The 24733-nt window shown below is 34.5% G+C and overlaps 1 protein-coding gene across 1 annotated transcript in view; it reads right to left on the bottom strand.

Moving 5' to 3' along the window:
- Positions 1–24733, bottom strand: part of LOC145690401 (uncharacterized) — a 95961-nt gene that overhangs the window by 5757 nt on the left and 65471 nt on the right. Inside the window, exons 10-12 of the mRNA XM_081765243.1 lie at positions 22355–24352; positions 14489–16390; positions 3926–4021 (exon numbers count right to left, since the gene is read on the bottom strand). Of these exons, the coding sequence (XP_081621369.1) occupies positions 3926–4021; positions 14489–16390; positions 22355–24352 (3996 nt within the window). The remainder of the gene's footprint in view (positions 1–3925; positions 4022–14488; positions 16391–22354; positions 24353–24733) is intronic.

Below are 24733 nucleotides of genomic sequence, written 5' to 3'. Positions count from 1 at the left end.
TTTCTGAAGACACTCTCCCGCACGGGGGCGAAAGTACCTGGCTATATAACCTCCGTTTTCGGTTATATTTCTCGGTTCTTACCGCAGGGGGTAGTCCTTTGGTTGAGATCTTACGTCTCTTCGAGAACTAATGATTAAAGACGGGATTCACATTTACCCTGACATATTTCGTCTCGTGGAAAAACCTTGAGGCAACATTATACAATCAGACAGAAGCATCAAAACATTATAAAAGAGAAATTCATATTACTCTGTCCTGGTTAAACCACTAATCCGAGATGCCTGACATTACAAAGTTATATGCTGATGAAGTTGATATATCGATGTTCAATCTGGAACTTCACTTTGAAGTAGTTGCAATAAGTCTCGCTGATAAAGTATGTGTATGTAGTATTTATAGGTCTAATTCGGGTAATTTACGGGTATTTTTTAGAAATCTTGAACTTCTTCTTGACCATCTGTGCAAAAGATACAGTATTATCATTTTGTGTGGTGACATAAATATAAATTGGATGGTTAACACTAAAGCTAAAACTGATTTACAAAACCTATTGATTTCATTTAATCTCAAAGCTATTGTTAATACACCTACCCGATTTGGAAAATCAGCACTTGATCAAGTAATAGTAAGCAGAGAGTGTCGTAACCACAAACTTGAAATATTCAACCCAGGTTATTCTGATCATGATGCGCAATTAGTTAGCTTATCACTTCCATCAACTAACTTACCGGTGTTGCAAAATACTACCAGAATTGAAAAAAGGTTATTTCCACCGAGTAACATTAGTTACTTTTGTTATTTGTTGGCTCTTGAGACATGGGATGGAATCTATTCAGCTTTCACTATGGACGAAAAATTTAACTCCTTCTTAGATGCATATTTGCACTGTTTTAATGTAGCTTTTCCTCTCATGCCAATTAGTAAATGTAATAAAATTAAGAAAAGTTGGATTACAACTGGTATTCGTAATTCCAAACGAAATTTAATTAAGTATGCTAAACTGCTTAATGTTACAAATGTTTCTGATGTATTCAGAAATTACGTTAAAAAGTATAAGCAAACATATAAGAAAGTTATTAAGACAGCAAAGCTAATGCATAATTCGAAAATGATTAATAATTCTAGAAATAAAATTAAAACTATGTGGAATATTATTCACCAGTCGGTACATACAAAAAAGGGTAATATTGCTAATTTGAATCACGTCATTTTTGACAATAAAAGAATTACAAACCCTGCTGAAATTGCAAATAAATTTAATAATTATTTTATAACTTCTCCTCAGGTAGCTCTTGGTGCTCTATCTCACCAAGCTGGTACAAGTGGTTCTTCAAATATGCCTTCTTATCCAAAATGTATTTTTGTTACCCCAGTAATTATTGATGAAATATTAGCAATTATAAGAAAGATGAGAAATAGCAGTTCTGCAGGTCTTGATGAAGTACCGTCCACTATTATAAAACAATCTGCTTCGATAATTGCTCCCCACCTGACTCATGTAATAAATTTTTCCCTTCAATCAGGAATATTCCCACAACGGTTAAAAGTGGCTAAAGTGATTCCCTTGTTCAAAAAAGGCAGTCGTTACAATATTAAGAATTATCGCCCTATCTCAGTTTTGTCTGTATTTTCAAAAATTTTTGAGACGGTAATGTCAAATAGGATAAGGAATTACTTACATTCCAAAAATCTAATATCATTATCACAACATGGGTTTTTAACTGGCAAATCTACTGATTCTGCAATTTTCGATTTTCTTAGTACTGTTATGCATGCAATAAATAATAAAAAATGGGCAATTGGACTCTTTGTTGATCTTACTAAAGCATTTGACACTGTAAATCATGATCTCTTACTTAAAAAATTACGCTTTTATGGTATAAGAGGAACTGCCAATAAATGGATCGAGTCTTACTTGAAGGATAGGTATAAGATAGTTCAAATTACGAACGAAAATAATGGCAAAGTGCATAAGTTTAGTAGTTAGAAAGGTACAATACTAACTGGTGTACCTCAAGGATCAGTGCTTGGTCCATTGCTCTTTCTTATTTACATCAATGATTTGACACATGAAATGTTGCCTAATAAATGTGTTTTATTTGCTGATGACACCAATGTTATTATTACAGGTAACTCACGACATGATATTGAATATAATCTAAACACTGCGTTTTCACGATTAAGTAACTGGTTAAGTAGCAATAAATTAGTTTTGAACAATGATAAAACTTCCTTGCTAAATTTTTATTATCCTCTTCAAAATAAATTTATTCCTTACGTAATAGTAAATAACAAAAAAGTCGACTTTTCTATTTCAACTAAATTTCTTGGTGTCACAATTAGTTCGAAACTAACTTGGAATGAGCATATTTCTCAACTCAACAAAAAATTTAGTAGTATTTGTTTCGGCCTCCGTAGACTAAGAGGCAATGTCACAACAGAGGCTTTAGTTTCGGTGTACTATGCAAAATTCCATTCTTTAATAACCTACGGTATTATTTTTTTGGGTTATTCTACTGAATGTATTAGCACGTTTCGCTTACAAAAGAAAGCACTAAGGGTTGTGTTTGGATTGTCACCAAAGTCTTCTTGCAAGCCCATCTTTCGAGGACAAAAAATATTACCATTACCTTGTGTGTATCTATATAAAATTATCTTGTTTACCGTAAGTAACAAACACTTATTTATTGAAAACAGTAACGTCCATAGATACAATACTCGATTCGTTAATAATTTGCATGTTATCCCCCAAAATTTCTCGTTTTTTCAAAAAAGCGTATATATTAACTGTACAAAAATTTTCAATAAGTTACCTGATTTTCTAAAGCAAAACAAATCATATTCTATGTTTAAATCTGATATTCACGAGTTCTTAGTAGATAAATGTTACTACTCGGTAAATGAGTTTTTTGAAGACAATGTATTTTTTTTTTTTTTTTTGTTAATTATATTATGAATGTGTAAGCCCATAAAAGTGATAGTTACACATGTATTACTCTATCTGTAAGTTTTTTAATAGCATATATGTAATTATTTTGTAATTTTGACAACTGTATGCGTACTCGAGAATACTCTCATTTGCATGCAAAACAGGCAAATAAATAAATAAAATACAGATTTAGATGATCTGGTTCACAGTTCGTATCCCGGCCCATGTTCCTTGTAACTAATTAATTAATTAATTACGAGATTCTTTCCTGATTCCGTCATAAGGTTCCCATTGATATTAGCACTGTATTTTCTTTGTTTACTCTTATTGTCTCAATTTGAAGTTAGAATCCTGAATGCTATTTTATTCAGATGTTCCTTTTTGTCCAATGAAATCGGAGAGCAGCTTGCCAGATTCCACAGTACGCCTGTGTAGAGGCTCTCCACGATTTCACGTCCATGCATGCTAATCCAGAACTTCAGGTAAACTTAACTGTGCGATATTAGTTCGAGACAAGCAGCACTCACACAGCTTGCAAAAAATTAATCCATACCAGAGGCTTGAACTCAGACACTCAGTCCCGGTCAATTGTCTAAAAAACTAACTCGTTTTGAGTAATATTCCCTTTCGTTTACTGTGCTATTTTTTCCTTTCCTCATGGCAAAAATTCAGAAAAGCAAAAATCTATGTGGCTCTAAATACAGTTTCAATTTCCGTTAGCTGCTATAGTCGTCTCTAAAGGCTTCCTGACAAATTATTAAAAAGGCTAAATACCTAATCTTTTATACTATAGGTCGTGGGTTCGACGACATAACAACTTCAAGCAAATTTGTTACCTAACACCTGGCTTTTAAAAAATATTAATTAATAAAAATATACATACGACAATAATATTTCATTAGGAAAAAAATCAATAATGCGGAAAAAGAAAAATTAATTGATAGATCTATTAAAACAATACTTGAAATTAACAAAGAACTTAATTCCAGTCTTACCTGGTATTTTCTGCTCAGAAATGTACTTCTCGAAATACTTGAATAGTATTTCTTCATCTTTTTTACTCCATGATTGGCGACTTCTGATTCTTTCATCTAGGAATAATATATTAGGTATATAAGCGTAATGATAAGATGGAAAATTTTACTAACAAATACAAAATTTAGTATCGAAAGTACACATACTATATGAATCCTCCCTTAACTTCATAATGTGGACAGATCCCTTTTACATACACTCTTAGATACGGATATGAGCGATCTTCTTTTGCCCCAACATTTTAATAACTACTTAATTATTCTCAGTTCATGTGTATTTAGCACAGTCTACAACAAAGTAAAACAGACAGAAAACCTCTTTCTTAACTTTCACTATATTCTAAATATTGGTCAGTTCCATGGACGTCTCTGGGGAGGGAGACAGGGGGGACGTGTTCCTCCCAAAATTTTGTGTACGAGAAAAAAATGACTGAATATTGAAAGTATTTATATGAAAGAAGTAAAGACATAGAAAGAATAAGTAAATGTTATATTTGTTGTTAAGTAATAGTATTACATTGTATTCATTTAACTCCAAATCCAAATTGACGGCCGAGTACAGTATTTTGAAATTGCGTAGCTAATACTTACAACTAATGTATTTGTTGTTTTCTGTAATATAAAGTAATCTAAATTTGTGTAATGTCTATGTAATGCACAATTCTAATCTGCGAACCTACAATCATGTTCCATATGTGTCCGTTATCGTCTGGTCTGGTTTCATCGCTTGAAACACATGTATTTCAAGACATGAGTACAAATAAAGCCTTACCTTGATGATCTCAGATGTTACTGAATTTAACATGTTAAAATTCACAACAAACTAAGAAACTCGTATTTCTTGTTTTGTCAAAAAAAAAAAAAAAAAAAAGCCCAAGATATGACTCGCTAAATATGGCGTCATTTCTCTCGTGCGATTTTAGGCAAAATATTAAAATCCTTTATCTCTAGAATGGTTCAAGATATTTTGTTGCTTTTGTTTTATTTGGAAAACAATAACTTATTGATTCAAATCATATCCTTCGTTTGGAAACATGTGTCTAATTTCTCGTGTTATGGCCTTCTGAAGTTTATTTTGAAAAACGAAACGTATCAATCCCAAAAATGTTGATTTTGTGACAAATCAGTACTACATGCCCTGAAAAGAAGAACTTCTATTTTTGAGTTGAATAGGGTTTATAAACAATTGGAATTTTTACCATAATTAAACCAACTTCCGCTATCACATCCTCACATATTAGTCTCATGAAATCAAGATTTAGTTTTACATGACATGCATTTTAATTCTACATAAAAACACATCTTTCAAACATATTAAAGCTTTCAAATACATGTGTCAGTTCTAAGACGTATTAAGTTCTAAAGCATACAACTTCTATCTACTATGATTAGAACTTAAATTAGCAATTATATGAACTAAAAATGTGTTCAGCTGGATTCGTATCTTCCTTTGATATTGAGTGATGCCTTCCTCCTCAACCAATAGGAACTGGGGCATCTACAATCTTTAAAATCGTGAACTGGAAGTGAGCGCTGTTGGTAGTTTTGCTGACTTGCAGATGGAAATCTACATCCAGCAGCCGGTCCACGTGATAGTATAAAAGTTCACGACAATTTCATTTAGCTCACAACTAATATCTGTAAGCTCTGCAAACCATCAGCCACACTCATAGCCACAAACATCCTTCTTTGTAGATGGTAAATCTGAATACTCTCCTGTGGTTTCTGAGATCCTGGTTGGACAAATGGTTGGCCGATCTCGGTTGGTAAAGTTCGTGTAATATAAGTTCGCCCATCACTGGATATACAGACATTGACTTCTGAATTCCTTTCACACAGGTAGTTTGGTTGGACCATTCTTCTATTTTCTGCTGGCGGAATTCTTCAAGTTCCTCTTTGGGCAACAGGATGAGGTCTGTTGATAACTTCACCGCTCTTGTAAAACCCTTGCATTGTAAATTTCAGCTGTACTTGAGCTGGAAAGATTATATTTTGTAGGCCCCTTCCCATATTCAGCAGAACTGTATACCAACTCCATTGGCACAAACGACTTCATCAATTCAAACAGTTGGTAAAGATTTATGAAGTGGATAAGGGCACCATAAGAAATAATGACCATCTTTTCTGCCTGTGACTACAGCTGTTGAAGAATTTTGCGTATTGCCAACAATGTATGTGCTGAGTCATGTCTTTTACCATATAACTGCAACACTTGACTTGTTTCGGAAATATGTGACTCCTGTAAATATCGAAATTGGGTCATTATTACAGTGATATTCTTATACTTACTTCTTGTGGCAGAACTACAGACCAGTTCTCAGCAAAATTATAGTGAAGCAGTAAATAATTGTTCAGCCTCTATACGTTCCTTCGCTTCCGCAGTGTTGTTGTTGCAATTTCTTTAGATGTTAGTGTGTTACTGCTTTCAGTGTCCGTTTCCCAAGTTCGTCAATAAAGGTATCAATGGCAACAGTTTTCTTAATGTTTGTTTTCCACCCATATTGTGTATCTAACCGCAGAAGAGTCATCTGCTATTGTTTTGAGACCAAATGTCTCTAAGGCGAGTCTACCCTTTTCAGGGCAATCACTACATTCCTGAAACAAAACACGTCTCTCCTTCTGCATACTACCGACTTCTAACTACTAACGACCTCACATGTTCAACCAAGATGCCATATGTCATGGTTTCAAATAGGTTTCAAGTTACCATGCAAACTTCGAAAGTGGCACAACACACACACAAATATACACTTGTAGGTGGGTGTGCAAGCACCCACTTACGTCACAGTGCATAAAATTTTGATCTTTACTGTGGAATACTGAATGTTCCTTCTTATATATAGCGAAGGTTTCTTTAACTTTATGGGTAATGTAACTTTTCACTTTCATAACTTTTTTTCTCCTGTAACTGTTATAGTGCTTTTTTCGTTGACGGTTGGCGAGAACAGCCCTATTTATCTTCCAGATAAAATGATAATTTGAACATGTGGTTCATTTACAGGATGACCATAATAGGGATCCGGTTTTCCAAACACTCCTTTCGCAGACCTCACATTTCTTGCTTTCTCCATCATGTATTTTGTAACAGATGGAACGTGGCGCAAAATTTGTACCTTTGAAGGAGACATTGAGACAATTGTTAGAGCCTGCATCATTTCATTGTAGGACTTACACGATTCAACAGCTGAATTGATGTTTAATATAAATTCCCGGCAAGCTGCACAAGCTTCTTTCTATTGGTTCATTTTCTTCTGAAAATGGAATTTCTACTCTGAAGAGTATCGTCAGTTTTGATTTGGTATACTCACCCATAGCTACAGTAATTTTGCTGTGCTTTCTTGATGCATATAGCTTATGATTTGGCTTCACTAACCATGGTTTCTTAACAGGATTAACCCAAGTTCTATAGCTGATTGATTCAGGGTATGGAATTGTTCTTCTGGAGATATTCATCATCATCAAAATATTCATCATCAACACCATAGGATACTTCTTATTCAGTTAGTATCATCGCTGATATTCTGCCCAAGTATTTACAACACAGAAAGTCATTACTGGAAACATTTTGACTTTGACACAGTCTTGAAATGAGCACTCTTATTCCCATTCTGAAGAAAGACTTTTTCTGTTAGTCTTACATATTGCTGTGTTTTAAATATGCAAATAGTCAACTCACTTCACTCTTCTGTGGCAACTGAGTCCTTTGCCCAAAACACTTTACAACTCAATCAGCAGGATCCTCACAAAAGGTTACAGGCACAGTTGGACCACATCTTTGTTTGCCTGTTGACAACTGAATTGTGAATTCATGTGTCCTCTCTTTTGTATGCTAGGCCAAATACATACAATTATCTGGAGAGTTCCAGAATGTTTTAGAAACTTATGTTATATTCTGGAATTATCTCGATGGTTCCAGATTATTCAAGAAGATTCTGACATTCTCGAATTATCTGGATGGTTCCAGATTGTTCCACAAGACATTTCATGATCTGGAAAATTCTATGTAAAGAAAATTCAGAAGAATAAAACATTTAATCAGTTCCAACTTTGTTTAACTTACGTTTTTATTCCATTATATTGAGCACAGTAGTCCGAGTATGGACTTCTACAAAATCATTATGAAAAATTCCAAAACAAAAGTGACGTATTCTCCTTTTCAGGAAAATAGTATTATCCATATAATAAAATAATAAATAAATAAATAAATACGTAAATACAAATATTGGGATAGGCAGAGGTATTTTTTTATTATTAAAAAAATCAGAAAGCTACAGAACAAGATTTGGACACACATTTTCACACGGAGGATATGATTTGAATCAGTAAATTATTGTCCTCCAACTAATAATAATAATAATAATAATAATAATAATAATAATAATAATAATAATAATAATAATAATAATAATAATATCTTGAATTGTTTCAGATATAAAGGATTTTAATATTTTATCGAAACTCGCACGTAAGAAATAGCGCCCGAGGAGTTACTTTTGGTGGTCTGTATTTCGCGCAGGATTTAAAAAAGAAAGAAAGAAAAAAAGTATTTCTTAGTTTGTTCTGAATTCAATAGCATCTGAGACTATGTGAATGTAACTTAGCTTCCTGAATGTATATGGATTATGCCTATTTTATTCTAATTATAAGTTTCTTTTCAAAGTAAATAAATAAATAAAATTACAACATGTAAAGAACAAGGACGTTTGCAATTTAGAAGCACTATTTCCATTTCGCTTAGTATAGTTTTGTTGTAGGTCAAAAGATCTCAATAAGTATGTGCTGAACATAACGCTAATGTAAATATATTAAGATTTAACTGGCTTGACAGCATTTAAATGGATCAAATTGATCTCTAAACGGATATGCTTAAAGACTCACAATAAGTAACAACGGAAGCTAGTGAGTGAAAATGGGCAAATGAAGTGTTACTGTAAGAAGGACATGCTGCATTATGATCTATGACCTTGCTGATCAGTTGAAATCTTCCATAGTATGAACTGCAAAATTCTACACGATCAAATCAACATGAAAGGCGCGTTTTCTTGATGATTACTACCCTCTAGCACCCAAGCATAAGTTAGGGTATGGCAGGGCCAATTGCAACGTTTTGTACCTGAACTGAGTTCCTGCATTCTGTACTCATTGGTTAGACTCCAAAGCAGCCTAGGTATTCTACAGTAACATGCCTAATTTACAGGTCAATGAGACTAAATAATATACGGATCCTACATTCAACTCACATACAAAAGTCAGTATACTTGGAGCAAAATAAGACATGAATTGACACTTAGAAGAACATATGTTATCTTGAATCGTTCTCTACAATACTCTTTCATTAGAGAGGGTAGTTACAGCGGACGTTTCAGAGGAAAACTCACGATGTGGCGACAGCATAACACTTCTTCTCTAAAATGTCTTATTTGTTTCTTATTTTGTTGAAATATGTAGAAATCACCTTAAAAAAAAAAATTGTATTCTAAAAATTTTTAGAAAGTAGATGTGCACTAAATTTAACAAAAATGCTTCAGTGAAATTAACTGTTTTCAAGCAAGCTAAAAAACACGACCAGACTTATTTTGCTTCGATTAGTTCATGACAACCTAAAGACATGCTTCATTGGTCGCCTATTGTACAGTATGATTTTACCTCTTCATAAAATATAGATGGCCATCTAAATGATCTTTTAAACTATCTTATATGAAACTCAAATTCATAGATCTTAATTATGTCCATGGAATTGAAAATTCTTCCACAATGTTTAGATGTTAGTTGACATATTCATCAACGACTTGTACAAATTGTTAATCTGATAATAATAATAATAATAATAATAATAATAATAATAATAATAATAATAATAATAATAATAATACGGCCATGAAAAATATGTACAACAAAACCTTCCTTAACAGACACAACCATAATACGGACAGATTTTTTTGTTCCGGCAAATACGGACAGTCTTCTTTTATTCATAACATTTTAGTAACCTATTCATAACGGCAGGGCTCATTCTCATTTAGCACAGAAAATGCTTTCTGTAATTTGAAAATAAGTCTTCAATCGAACCAGCAGTTACAAGCAAACTTCATCAGAAACTAGTGTCTGCAGGATTGCAAAATAGAAGGCTATGGCAGACTTCGTCCCCCAAGAAAATTCATACACTGTCAACATTATTTACATCTGTCTCATTTTCAGTATTTGCATGTTCTTATTGGGTTAATTTTATTTTAAATATAAATTCAGCCAGGGCCGCCCACAGGGGGGATGTATGGCGCAAGCTGCGCCATTGAGAAAAATTTTGGGGGGGATTTTACTCTACTTTCGAACTAGCAATTTTACTGTCGGAATAGCATTAAAACACGATTTTGAGAAGCTAATTTTCAAAAATTTTCCGGGGTGAGTCCCCGTACCCCCTGCTTCGATACTCGATGAATGAAGTACCGCGCAAGTAGCCGTATGAGAGGAAAGGTTGGTTCGTTTTAAGAGAGAAGGGCCGCCCACAGGAGGGATGAATGGCGCAAGTTGTGCCATCGAGAAAAAAATTGGGGGGGGATAAAAAAATTGGGGAAGAATTTTGCTCTAATGTCGAATAAGTAATTTTGCTGTCGTTAGAATAACATTGGAACACGATGCGATTTTTTTTTTTTAAATCTCGAGAATGAATCCCCCTACCCCCTGCTTAGAAACTCTATGAATGAAGTACCGCGCAAGTTGCTATATGAAAGGATGGACTGGTCGGTTTATCGCTTTGTGTAGGTAATTTACCCACTTTCTGCTGGGAGCATTTATTTATTTCTTATTTATACCATGTACGACACTTAATAAGTAATGCTGTTCAATTGCTACATGATGTATAATAAATGAATTAATGATAATATTTTGTATAGTTTTCTGTTTGTGCGATTACATTTTCCAGGGCCTGCGGTAAACTGAAAACCAGCTCAAAAGTGGCATCACTGTGTACAATAGAGACTTTCCGTGAGAGGTCGCTCCAGTAGTAGTCTATATATTCAGCTCCATGTATTGTACAGAGTGAAGCCAGCTAGGCAGTTGTTCGTTTTTCGCAGATCCTGGAAAATGTAATCACACACACAGAAAACTATAGAAAATATGATCATTCATCATACATCAAGTAGTAACAGAATATTGTTACGTATTATATGTCGTCCATAATAAATAAATAAATAAATAAATGTAAACGTAACCGAACAATAGATCGGTTAAAATAGCCTGGTACTGCGGTTCTCCCATATAATTTTATACTGCGTGAAATGACATCAATAAAACGACCTCAGCACGCACACTGTATAGTATTTATCTCTACGACTTAAAGTGGAGAGAGAATGTTTCAGCAGACTACTAATAAAAGTAATGCCAGTTTTATAATTACTACTGCTCCTACTACTACTACAAGCATTCTATAATACTACTACAGGAAATAAAAACAACAAAAAAAATAACAATTACTAGTACTATAAAAACTACTGCTACACTGGGCAATTGTTTTTAGAGGACTTGAGTTTTGAGGAGGGAAGAGATTATTAGTTTTTTTGGGGGGGAGTACGCCATCAGCTTTGGGGGGGATGGGCATCCCTGAATTCAGCGAACTAAAGGACATATGATTTACACTTGAGAAGAAAATTATCACACAAGCATTATATTTTGCAGCACACGCTCATAACATAAACACATCCTACAGCCATCCCCTCTTTTTCCAGTAATCTGAACATTAATAGCCTGTATTTACTACATACGAGTAATTCAAGTCAATCAATGTTCAATCATGCTCTCAGATTTTAGTAATGTTTCGCACATTGAAAGACATCTTTGAGAACAGTTATTTCACAAAATAAAACTTTTCCAGCCCTTATTGTTAATTAGTAATTAAGTACGCAATTAGCTTCAAGGTCACGACTCAAACACAGCTGATGTTGTGTTTTACTGTTTATTTCAATTACCGTAAGAGCTAACTAGCTACTAATTTGTATCTACGTGTAATTTTGCCCATAGATTTCAAATCTGCAATCAAAACTAATGAATGAATATTGTATAGGTGTAGAGTTATAGCAACATTTGTAGTCCCAAGTTCAGGTCCCGGAATGAGCATGTGATGAAAGTTGTACGTGTATAAAATTTTAGCACAAGATGGAGAAATACCTATATTTAGTGTGAACCAAATTTGGTTTCAGGTATTTGAACCTAAGGGCCAAAATAAAACTTCTAATATTTAGTAATATTTTTAGCAGTAATGAATTTGCAAGGGGTTAATATATTCTTCATATAGCTATTTCAGGTTAATGAACCATGGAAATCACTCAGAACAGCCTTGGAAGGTGATCGCGTAATCAGTGACCATTTGAAATATGAAAATAGTTTCATAGCTCTTATGGTTATTGAAATAAACGATAAAATGCAAAATCAGCCGGTTTTGAGTCGTGACCTTGAAGCTGATTGCGTAATTAATTACTAATTAACTATGAGGGCTGGAAAAGTTTTATTTTGGGAAATAATTATTCGCAAACACGTCTTTCAATGTACAAAAAATTAGCAAAATCCGAGATCATGAATTTTAAAATGCTTTTACTTTGGTTGATTTGAGATAGAATGGCCCATATATAACTTAAGTACTGATTGTATTCAATTACTACATGAACTGAGCAATCTAAACTTGCGCAACCTCTCTGTAACGGACACCTTTTATCTATGGGCAAATATTTATGCCCCATCGCTGTTCGTTATTTAGAAGTTTGATTTATCAACTTTTAAATAGTAAAATAAATAAATAAATAAATAAATAAATAAAATCAGTTTGTAACGTATTTTTTCAATTTTTAAATAGTAAAAGAAGTAACAAGTTTGTAACTATTATTTCAACCTTTGAACAGCAAAAATGTTATCAAGTTTGTAACGTACTTTTTCAATTTTTAAATAGCACGAAACCTAATAATTTGTGACGTATTTTTTCAAGTCCAATGTTTCCAGAAGTCATGATACCAATTTAGCAATCGTTGATAGAGATGTTAGCAAGCATCGGAACAGTTTGAAAGAATTTTTTACTTCCTGCATGCGAAGTAAAATACTCTATATTTGAGTTATTTAATTTGTGTTCTATAACAACTATTAGCAATTTTTTTTGTATGCAAATAATATGAAATTGTTATTTTGGCGTACTTCAGGGGTGTGCAACATGGAACAGTGAGCGGGCCAATCACAGAGCACTAAATGGCGTCGCGGGCCTCACTGTAGGAATATCATATTTACGACAATTGAATAGTATAGTATTAAATGATGGAACATGTTCATCGTAATTTACATCACAATAACACAAAACAACTGTTATACTAGTAACCAAAATATTTACTCACTGAAGAGGAGCAGAATAATGTATTTAGAACTTTGTCGGTATATCTAGCAATCCATATACCGAGGAAAATTTCCCCCAAGTACCTACGCTTGCCAAGTGCTTGTCTTCAGGGCGTTATCACGTTTGGCACTGTATGATCGAAGAAAAATTTCCAGTTCACTCTTAACAGGTTTTGTAAAAAAGAAAAATTATAATAATTATTGTTTTCAATTACTGACCAGCGGGCCGGAAGACGGGATTAGACCCGCAGGCCGGCTATTGCCGGCATTAAAGCAAACTTTGCTCATTTGATTTGGGCACAAACTGTTTTCGTTATATGTATTAAATCTAACCTAAAGGTAAATGCTATCTGTGCTTGTTTGTTTATCTTTCTGATGTGGATGTGAGTGTTTCAAATAATCAAGAGACGGTGTAATTTCTTATAAAAGGGTGTCTTTAGTTCTCTGTAATGTGTACTATAAAAAGAAATGAATGAAATCTTTGAGTTTTACGTCCCACGATTATGTCGGCTAGACTCAAGGAGACGGTGATGATGAGAAATGAATGAAATGGAAGAATGAAGAAAGTGGGAGGAAACGGGAAGACCCCAAGGAAATCCACGCACACGGTGTTTGTCCATTACAAAGTTCACTTGGCCCAAGCTGGGATCGAACCAGGGACCCCATGCATCAGAGGTGAACGTTCTACCACTAAGCCACCGCGGCAATATGTAATATAATAAGCTGGCGTAAGTATTTGAGTCTCCTTTAATAATTCCAAAGTGCATTTGGGAAGATTACCGTAAAGATTTGTGGACAGACCTAACTTTGTGGATAATCCTGTTATATCTAGCGACATTACACGGTTTGAAAGCTTAAATTTATTACTAACAATTATCATAATCACCTGTAACGAGATATGTTGAGTTTGTGGAGGACAATATGCGTTTGTGCGCTTTCTGGAGCTCTCCCCTTTCCTCTTAATTTTCACTTCACTATAATCATACACTTCAATTAGCCCTTCACCTCCTTCAGCCTAAAAAACGTATCTGTGGGACTTAGTTAAAGATTTAATTTTTTGTGTTACCAGGCTTACTTTTTTTTTTTTTAACTATATACCCATTATAATTATAATACTACACAAAATATTTAAAACAATGATCAAATGTACTATCATACCTTTCGTTTGTTGCATAGAACTATGACCAGGATGATCCCTAAAATTTCCATGATCCTTGTTTATGTCACTGCCCAACGATGTTGCTTCGTTATTTTCACTCGAGATCACTGTATCAATCTCCATTGCTTCTACTCCGTCATTTTCAATCGTTCTTACATTGTCACTATCGATCGCTATTGTTGATTCACTATCCATTACTGTCACTGTATCACTGTTCCATACTGATTCACTGTGACTGTCTACTGCTGTCTGATTATTCTCAGACACTGATGTCGAACTGTGGCTATCGCTTTCTTTGTTGTAAACAAGAAATTTTCCAATCTTGTCCATAAATCTCATAAATTTAATTCTTTCTTGCTCCGTTACATCTAATGATTCGTATGTACGAGAAATACTGTTCCTGTACTTTGTGGCTATTACTGATATAGGATTAGGCACACCAGCCTGCGCAGCAACTTCCCAAACAGCATCCCAACCTTTCGCATAATACAATGAACCTTGGGTCTCAGGGAAAACAAAAGTGTTCTCCGGGTTCACTTCTGCACAGCTTCTAGCACAGATCAGTTTTTCAACTACAGGGATAACATCATTTGGAATTACGACTATTTGTTGATTTTTGGTATTAACTTCAGCCTTGTACGCTACTTTGTACTTCGTAAGTAGACGCTCTTCTATAGGACATTTTACTCGCGATACTGCCTCTCTGTTGATCCACTTTCCTAACATAGCATCAGCCCATTCCTGCAACGAAAGTTTCGAAGGATTCCCACTTCTGAGTGCATTAAATAACGTCAACCTACATAATACTAGTGCTCTGATTTTCTCAAACCATACTCTATTTGGAATTTCGTATTTATAACTGATAAATTTTTTTAACTCGTTAGCTACATAGTTATAAATAGATTTAACTTCTTCTTGAGATGACGGTTTCTCTTTACTGTCTGCTTGTAGCTGATTACCGAATATTACATCCCAGTTATCACTAAGAAGAGTAAGAAACTCATTCATCTTTTCTTCCTCAGTAGAATCATCATATGCGTTATACAATCCTCTTAAAATAGTAGCAGCTTGTTTCAGAATATAACCACACTTCGCTTTTGTAATCCTCTCCTCAATCGCACAGTTATTTACGAAACAAACATCATGTATTGCTTCCTCTAATGAAAATAATTTCTTTACATCAAAAAGATCAGCACAAGACAAATGCTCTTTGTGTTCAACCTTACGTAATTCTAGGACAAGGTGAGCTAGGATTCTCATAACACGCGTGACGTTATTTTTCTGTGTGCTGTTCTCCCAGATTCTTGAGCCAATGAGAAGCAATGTTTCATCTTGTAAACAAATTTTTCCTGCTTCATCATCACTTGATTCCGTTGTAACATATTGAAGAAAAGCATCACTTAAGTGGTACGTTGTACCTTTTGATCTTGAAGCTAAAAGCGAAAGTTCTACACCAGTGGGCAAAATGTTGGAAGGGATGTTACAATTAGCCATATGCTTCTTCAGAAGTTCCTTCTTATAAAACCCTCTACACCTACCACAAACTTTAAGTGTAGCATTAGTTTGTCTTTCACTTAATAAATTTGTTGTTGTAGGATCCAGTTTCAATCTTTCCATATTCTCTTCAAATATCGCATACCTCCTCCATGATGCAAACATCATTTTCTGTTCATTCTTTGGCAATTTTAAAGCATTGATCACCGCTTCTTCCTTCCTGTGACGAGTACGATAGTGTTTACTTAAACGAGACACAATTTTACCACAGAAATAACATGGCCTTTTCGGTCTATAGTACGGATTCTTTTTAATCTTCTTTGGAATTTCCACTGTATCAGTTATTTCATTATTTGAACGTCGTTTTCGTACAGTCTTGTCTATATTTCTCTTTCTTACTTCAGCATCTGTAAATAATAAAGAAAAATCTCGTAAATAAAAATTTAAAAAGAATACCTACACATAGCTGCACAATGTTTCTAATTTCCTGTGCAAAGATATATCTGAATATTTAATAAATTAAACGGAATATAACGTGTTACACGATTATCTTTAGTATCATATCAAATAAAAATAGTAAGAAAGTATTCCAAGTCTTTCGAGTATCCCCAGAACATAAGAACAAAAATCAGAAAGTAGAGAAAGTACAAAATAGAGAAATTCAACTACTCTAAGCTATAGTCTGCCATTTCTGAAAGTGTGATGGAAGAACGAAAGAATGCTCCTGTATTTTATATAAATAAATCCGAATCACATGAGCTTCCATTAAGAATCATAACCGGATCTCTCTCGACAAGGCAATATGGTTAGTCATATAACTACAAGGGAGTTCTACTCTTCTTTGTTAATAATACAAAATTGGCTACAAAGACAAATTGTAACAGCATAGTCTGAAATTACGATAAGTTGACAGAAGATGTCAAATGCCACTAGTGTGTACGGTTTCCTGTGTTTCCGTATAGCCAAATAGTTACAGTGCATGCCTTGGTTCTGGATTCAATTCCCTGTAGTCCAAATAGAATTTTCAATGTTTACTCAGCATACTAACAATTCAGGACATATTCCTTAAATTAAGACGTGGCGAAAAAAATTCAGTCTAAAAAGCTAGGAATAATGCAATTACGATACAATGAGCTGATACGCATCTTCCATTTTAGCGTGCGAAATCTAACAGTTCATAGCTCTTTGTAGACTCTAGTGTTAAGAAATTTAATTTTAATTTAATTTAACATGTTATTTCTATTATTTATTTAAAAATATTTATAAAGCTTCGTTATACTTCCTGCAATATCACCCTCAAGTTCGGAGTAAAATTTTGCGAAACCTTCTACCAACTATGTACGGGATTGCAATGAATCTTTCCCTAAGTTGTTAAAATCTCCATAAAATCACTAGAGGAAGTGGTTACGTGAGTTTCAATCGAGTGGGGTATCGGTCCTGAGTTTCCACACCAATCATGTGATAACATCTTGTTAGGGTAAAATATTTAAAAACGAAATAAAGGATCTTGTTGGAAGTATATGGAGTGACTTCACAGACATTACTTCTGAAACACACTTTAATTCGTGGGCAATAATTCCTCCCTTAGCCTCACCCGCATAATCGTGGGACATTAAACTCAGATTTAAACGCAGTAGTTCAACATCAACATCATGGCTTGACAGTTGTTCTGGTCTCTATACGTTTAAGAATTGTATTCGCGTGTTATTACAACTAAGACATTTGCAGTGCCCTGTCTATTGATTCATAATGTACTTAACAAACAAATGAAGTCCTCAACCTTATAAAGTTAGCACGACTGAAGTAAACTGTTCATGAAATACGGAATGGTATTCCATCCAAATCTTTTCTTAACCAGAACACACAAAGAAAAAGAAAAGAGCCTTACGGTATGAAGCACTCTCTTAGATCAAGATACTCGAGGGTTTATACAGGACTTTAATGTACCTTTAAAAAGTTTCAATTCTAGAGTTAAGAATCGTTAAATGCTACTCCTACTTTCTCTAGAAGAGATGAATTTGATCTTGTGGTAGACTGTTGAAACCAGGAAATAGTTACATGAGAATGACTAATGGCTTGCTTAAATAGCTTCATCTTCTAAAACTATACCTTAACACGGGCAAACAATTATTCATGCCAAAATCAATTTAATCAACTTTTGAACTACATACAATTTTTAATATTATTTTACCAATTGATTAAATTGTAAGCCAAAAGACTACCATGAGCTGAATTCTCCAAAATCCGACAGTAATCATCTCGTTTTAAACTCAAAAAACAAAAATAATTTCTATGTCAACATGAAACTAAAGACAGAATATTGAATACATAACTAAATAACAATGTGTCTGATAATTAACTTCTACACTTCAACTCCAACATGGAGAATATCGTTTTCATGAATGCTTTCGAAGTTCTTACGTTTCCTCTCATTATCTTTATTAAAAAAAAAAAAACAACCTGCAGGACATTAAAATCATTTATTTATATTTTTTTTATTTCCTAGAAGAAATGATATGATGGTGTTAGCTGCTTCTTCAGACCGATAAAACTACTCTTAATAATCCAGTACGCTTTAAAGCACACTCTATAGATTATTTTTGCATGGCTATGTTTTCTAGATGAGGAATAATATAATGTTTATATATATATACAGGGTGTTTCAAAACACACCGACAACGTTTGGGAGGTGATTCCTGACATCAAGATAAGACAAAAAGTATAGACCAACCTGGATGCACAAATGCTTTCTTCCGGAGTTATAGGTTGCCGAAAACATGAAAAAATGAACTTCAAAGGTTCACAGCTCCAAAACTATGGGACCTCCTGTAGTCAGTTCAAGACTTCACTTACGAACTAATATGTGTCCTATCCAAATATCCATGTTTCAGAATCCTGTGGTACTTCCGCAACAATTTTTGTAGAGGCTGATTGGCTACGCGCATATAATTTGAAATACTCACCAACTACCTTTATAAAAATTGTTGCAGAAGTATCGCAGATTTCATTTTAAAGTTCATTTTTTCATGTTTTCGGCAGCCTATAACTCTGAAAGGAAGCATTTGTGCACCCAGGTTGGTTTATACTTTTTGTCTTATCTTGGTGTCAGGAATCACCTCCCAAACGTTGTCGGTGTTGTTTTGAAATATCCTGTATATAGGTATTAATAACTAATTTAAACATTATCACTAAGGTACGTTCATTTTGATGTAACTTAATTTTAAGAATGCTTCATTAATTTACTTTTCTGTTTGTTTCTTTGCAAGTCAAATCTTGCAACTTAATTTCCATGCACTTCCATATTAAATAGAGTCCTGAAACTTTTGTACAGATACGTATACCCAATAACAACACAACATATTGAAATAATATTCGCTCTACCTCACCTCTTTACTGTAAAATTAATTAAGTTATTTTACAAAAGTTTTTCGATTGCGTATATGCAGAGGCAACATCAGTTAATTAAGCATTACATAAATATGGTAGAGTGATTTCGTGTTAGTTCGAAAACTTTGAGTGGTGCCTTTAACGTATTATAGGGTGTTAATGAACTATACTGACAAACTGTAAGAGATAATTCCTCGCATCAAAATAAGAGAAAAGGTTCATATAGACTTGTGAGGAAAAGTGCATAGTTTCAGATTTAGGGCTGTCCAAAATCGTTGAAAAAGTAAATTTCAACATGTGCTATTTCGAATTCGAGAAAAGGTGGAATGGTGGTCTATATCATCATAAAGGAAATTACATGTACGCAATACAAAAAAGCATATTTCATGAATGTGTAATGGGTGTGTAAGGTATTCTCTACAGGAAGTAATTTAAGGACATGCTCTCAACAGAACTCTTTGATTTCAAACGTAGATCCAAAGTAGACTAAAGGTAACTCTTGATAACAGTGGACACGGAATGCTTCAGCTGGAAGTTGGAAGTTGCAGGAGCCAGCTAAACGGTTCCTTGTGTTGGTAACAATGCGTGCTGCGATGTATTTTGTCACGGTATATTTTATGCTTTTATCACGTGTAAGCGTGAAACAAAACGTCACAGCACACGTTATTCCGAACACAAGGAACCGTGCTGGCTGTCCTTAATGCTTCTGACTTCCAACTGAAGCAATCCGTATTCACTGCTGTCAATGTTTACTTTCTATCTAATTGAAATCAGAGCACATCTGAAAATCCTGTTGCGATCATATCTGGGAAATATATCCTGTAGAGAATTCATTGCACACCCATTATGCATTGATGAAATATGCATTTTTGAATTAATTATGTATGACTTCTGTTACGCTGATGTGGACCGCCACCGTAAATTTTCTCGAATTCGGAAATGTCGTGTGTTAAAATTTAGCTTTTCGACGATTTTGGACAACCCTAGCTCTGAACCTATGCACTTTTTCTCATACACCCAAAAACAGTTTTTCTCTTGTTTTAATGTGAGAGATCTCCTCTTACGTTTATCAGTATAGTTCACTAATGACCAATATATATATATCAGGAAGTGTGTGTCTGCCATCAAATTTTCGCATAGAAAAAATACCTAAAGCCACTAAATGTTATGCACAGATCTTCACCAGATCTAGTCGTGTACGAAGCCATTTTACCTTTGATTTTCAACTTGAGGGAGACTGGTAGGGGGAGGAGTAAAATGTCCTGGAGATTCAAAGTGTATACGGTAGCCCTTCAGAATCCCCTCAAGTTAGACAACCTGCACTAATTACTGTGTTGCGGAATGCATATTGTTTAGTCCGTGTGAAGAACGGACATTTCAGCTAATGGTAAATAAAATAGTGATCTCACCCATTGAAATCACGTAGTATTTTGAGGCTAAGGCAGTTAGGAGCATATAATTGATTTCAGAACACTGAATAAAGACTAAAAAGTAAATAATAATCGTAAAAATTACGAGGACTGTGCACAAAGTAACAGACGTTTTGAAATAAAATACTAACAGAATGAACAAACCAAATTGTATTATTTACATTTGAAACGTACACTCTAAGCTATTTTTCTACATAATTATATCGCCATGCAAATTAAGGCACTTATCATACAGTGGCACCAGTTTTTTTAAATACTGTTGCGGTAGAAATCTGCCTCTTGCGATTTCAACCATCGGCTTACTCCGGCAGTATCAAAGTGATGTGTAGCGAGCCATGTTTTCATCGCTGGGAAGAGGTGATAGTCGCTCGGTGCCAAATTCGGGCTGTATGGTGGGTAATCGAACAGGTCCCATCCAAAACCATAAAAGAGCTCTCGGGTATCCCGTGTGTGAACGTGCGTTGTAAAAAAAAAAAAAAAAAAAAAAAAAAAACGCTAAGTTTTCCCCGGCGCTTGTTTTGAACCCTTAATGGCTTGCGGTTTTTTGCCAACAAAAACCTTATCACAGAACGCACCTCACAAGAGGCAGGATTTTATATTGCAGTGCACATTGTAACACGTCACAGAAAGCACAGTAAGAGAGTTACAATCCTCACGTTACCATAGCTGGATGCGTATCGAGTGTGGTAACGTTCTGACACCAAGATGGCGACTCTACCCCCGCCCACTGCAGCGATAGGCCTAAACGTCTGGCACTTTCTAGAGACAGTCCTCATATTTTAAAAATAATGTTTTCATAAAATGCACTAAAATTGATAAAATAATATTTTCGGTGGAGTACAATGACGAAATGGGACTAAGGCTAAAAGCATTGGGAGCTCTTCCTAAAGTTTTTATAGACATTAGGAAAATGATTCTCCTTGTGCACAATGTTTTTTGCCTTAATTTAATTTCCTCAATTCACACCACCATTTTTTTTTCTTGTTTCTAGTGCATTTTTTATTAACTTTTATTAACAAGGCATTAACAGTGCATACAGTGCCGGCCGTGAGCAAGTAGAAGTAAGGGTGCGCAAAATTCGGGAAGAAAAAAGAGAGGGGAAAAATTAGGAAAAGGACTTACTTGTGGTTTACATAAATATATTAATTTAAATAGTTTTTGTCAACGTATCAGTATAAACTAGTGTGTACTTAAATCCTCTTTCTGCTTTAGGAAATGGTTCTATAATGTTACTCATATTAGGCAAATGCATGTGCACATATATAAAATAGAAGGAAAAAGCTAATAAAAAGTGCTCAAAATCAAGTAAAAGCAGAGAATTATTTTTGATTTTTGATTTTTTTTTTTTTTTGTTATGCTTTGCGCCAATCATGGTGGTGCTTCGCGGCTGGTCTGTGGACCTCACTCATATGCACAGGGACGCCGTCGTATACTCTCGCCCCGGGTGCTGATTTTCCACGACACGGCACTGAATGCATAACCTCGCAAAAATCTCCTGTCTCGTGCATTTTCTAAAAGCATAATTTTCATGACTATTATAAAATAAATTCTTACCTTCATTTTCAACTGATATGGCATTTACTTCATTGTTCTGGGTACAAACGTTCTTCTCCACACTTTTGGAAACAGAAGTAGAACTAGGATTTTCAATTTCATCTGATACACTGGACAACATAAGGGTATGTCTGGCTTCTTGATTTGAAGCATTTTGTATGCTGAAACTGGATTCAATAGTTGACTTTTCTCCTTTGTTTATTGATACGGAGGTGGTAGTAGTACTCTTTTCAAAGTTTTCAAGATTTTCCTTAGCGCTTTTATCACTCACAACCTGAACTCTGTTTTCAGCATTTACAGGAACATCGAGATGATCCTGAATATTCTCAGGAGTATCAGCGAAGGCTCCTTCCAGAAAAGTAAAGCTTCTCACAACACAACCATCATCTGATGGTTGCTTGTGATATATTCCTTTATAAACTTGATCCATATACTCAAGAAATATTGCATTTTCAATTTCAGGTACTTCTAAAGATATATAGTTTGCTGATAGTTTCTGACGTGATTTAGCTGTTATCATAGAAGCAACAGAAGGTACTCCTGATTGTAGCAAAACTTTCCAAACACTATCCCAACTATTACAATGAGTCCAAGAGTCTTCAGCCTCTGGGAATATGTACTTATTTCGGGAATAAACTCCAACAGCATCTCTTGCCTTATTTAATCTTTCAACTACACACAAAACATCATCAGGGATGATAATTGGAATCCAAAGGCCATCTTTAGAATCTTTTTGATATGCTACTTTATATTTCTCTATCAAGCGCTTTTTCACGGAATCAACTAATTTACTTACAACCCGTTTATTGATCCATTTGTTTTTAACTGCATCAGCCCACTCTTTTAAGCCCAACTTTGCTGGATCTCCATTTCCTCTAGCGTTCAGCAAAGTAAGTCTGCATACTATTAGCGTTTGGATATTTTTAAACATATTCCAATCCTTGATTTCAAGGTCAGAAGTTGTCAATTTTTCTATTTCACTCTTCACATAATCTCTTAATCTTTGAACGTTTTCAGAGGCAAAAAAATCGACAGCGGTTTCAGTTTGTGTCTTCTCGGCATATGGTTTATCATCTAGAGCATTAAGAAAGTTGTTTACTCTTTCTCTTCCAACTGAATCATCCAATAGTAAGTAAATTCCTCTCAAAGTGTTAGCGCTTCGTTTAAGCACATGTTCACACTCTTGCCTTTTATATAGTTTGATATTAGCACCTTCTTCTGGTTCGCACAATTCATTCAGAGCCTTCAATACCGAGACAAATTTCCTGGAGTCAAAAAGGTCATTACAAGTAAGTGATGTATTGTTTTCAACTTTTCGAAGTGCCAGAATCAGATTACCTAGGAGTTTCATGTGTTTCAATGCAACAGCTGTATCCTTACGTCCACTAGATTCCCAAAACTTTAAACCAATTGTAAGCAATGTTCCATCTTCACCGACCATTTTACCAACATCACTATTCTTAAACCTAGCTGAGATATGTTTCAACATCATAATATTAGCAGAGTTTCTAAGAAGTTTTGGGTCCATAGACTTAAAATCAAGCTCAACGCCACTAGAAGTAACGGCTGAAACTGTTGACTTCTGACATCTAGAGACATGATTTAAAAAGCAATTACTTTTATAAAAGCCTTTGCAGTGCTTACACACTTGATACGTAGCAGCAGAGGATTTTCTTTCGTTTAACAATTTTGTCGTATCAGGATTAGCTTTCAATCGTGCCATATTTTCTTTATACACTGCCATTTTCTTCCATGAATCAAGCACCTTCTTTCTCTCTAACTGTGATAAGTCAAGAATCTCCTTCACTTTCGGTTCATTTTTGTGAACATGATAATAATGACGGCTTAGTTTGTAAAAGAATTTCCCACAAAAATAGCACGGTTTCTTCTCTCTTTTCTTTATATCTGGCTCTGCGTCTGGAGCAATTACCACAGTTTCAATATTGTCAGTTCGACATTTTACTTCATTACTCCCTTCTTTATCTTCTAAGATTACACCTAGCAAAAGAAAGCAAATTATACACATAAGATCCACAAGTAACGTAACATATTCATATCATTTCAACGTAACATATTATGAAATAATATATGCAACCTCTTTTACTAACTACAATTTAATAACGACCAATATTTAGCCATTTACAAGATGTCTGCTATATTTAGACTTTTTTTTTCTTGTCCTATCAGAAAACGCCTACTTGTTAATGTTTCCTTTTTTTTTAATACTTAAGTATTTTAATATCTACCAAGTCACATATGCTAAATATTATCACTGGTTATTGTAAATTTACGTCTTCTCAATTTGCCTTATCTGAATTTAGTTAAAACTGACTTTTTCCCTTAAAATCTTTCTGCTCAGAATATACAGGATGTTTCACA

This window comes from Thermobia domestica, chromosome 7, assembly GCF_964235325.1.
Source record: "Thermobia domestica chromosome 7, izTheDome1.hap1.1, whole genome shotgun sequence".
Classification (NCBI taxonomy): Eukaryota; Metazoa; Arthropoda; class Insecta; order Zygentoma; family Lepismatidae; genus Thermobia; species Thermobia domestica.
The sequence above is the reverse complement of the archived record's forward strand: the minus strand, read 5'-3'. Positions and strand labels throughout refer to the sequence as shown.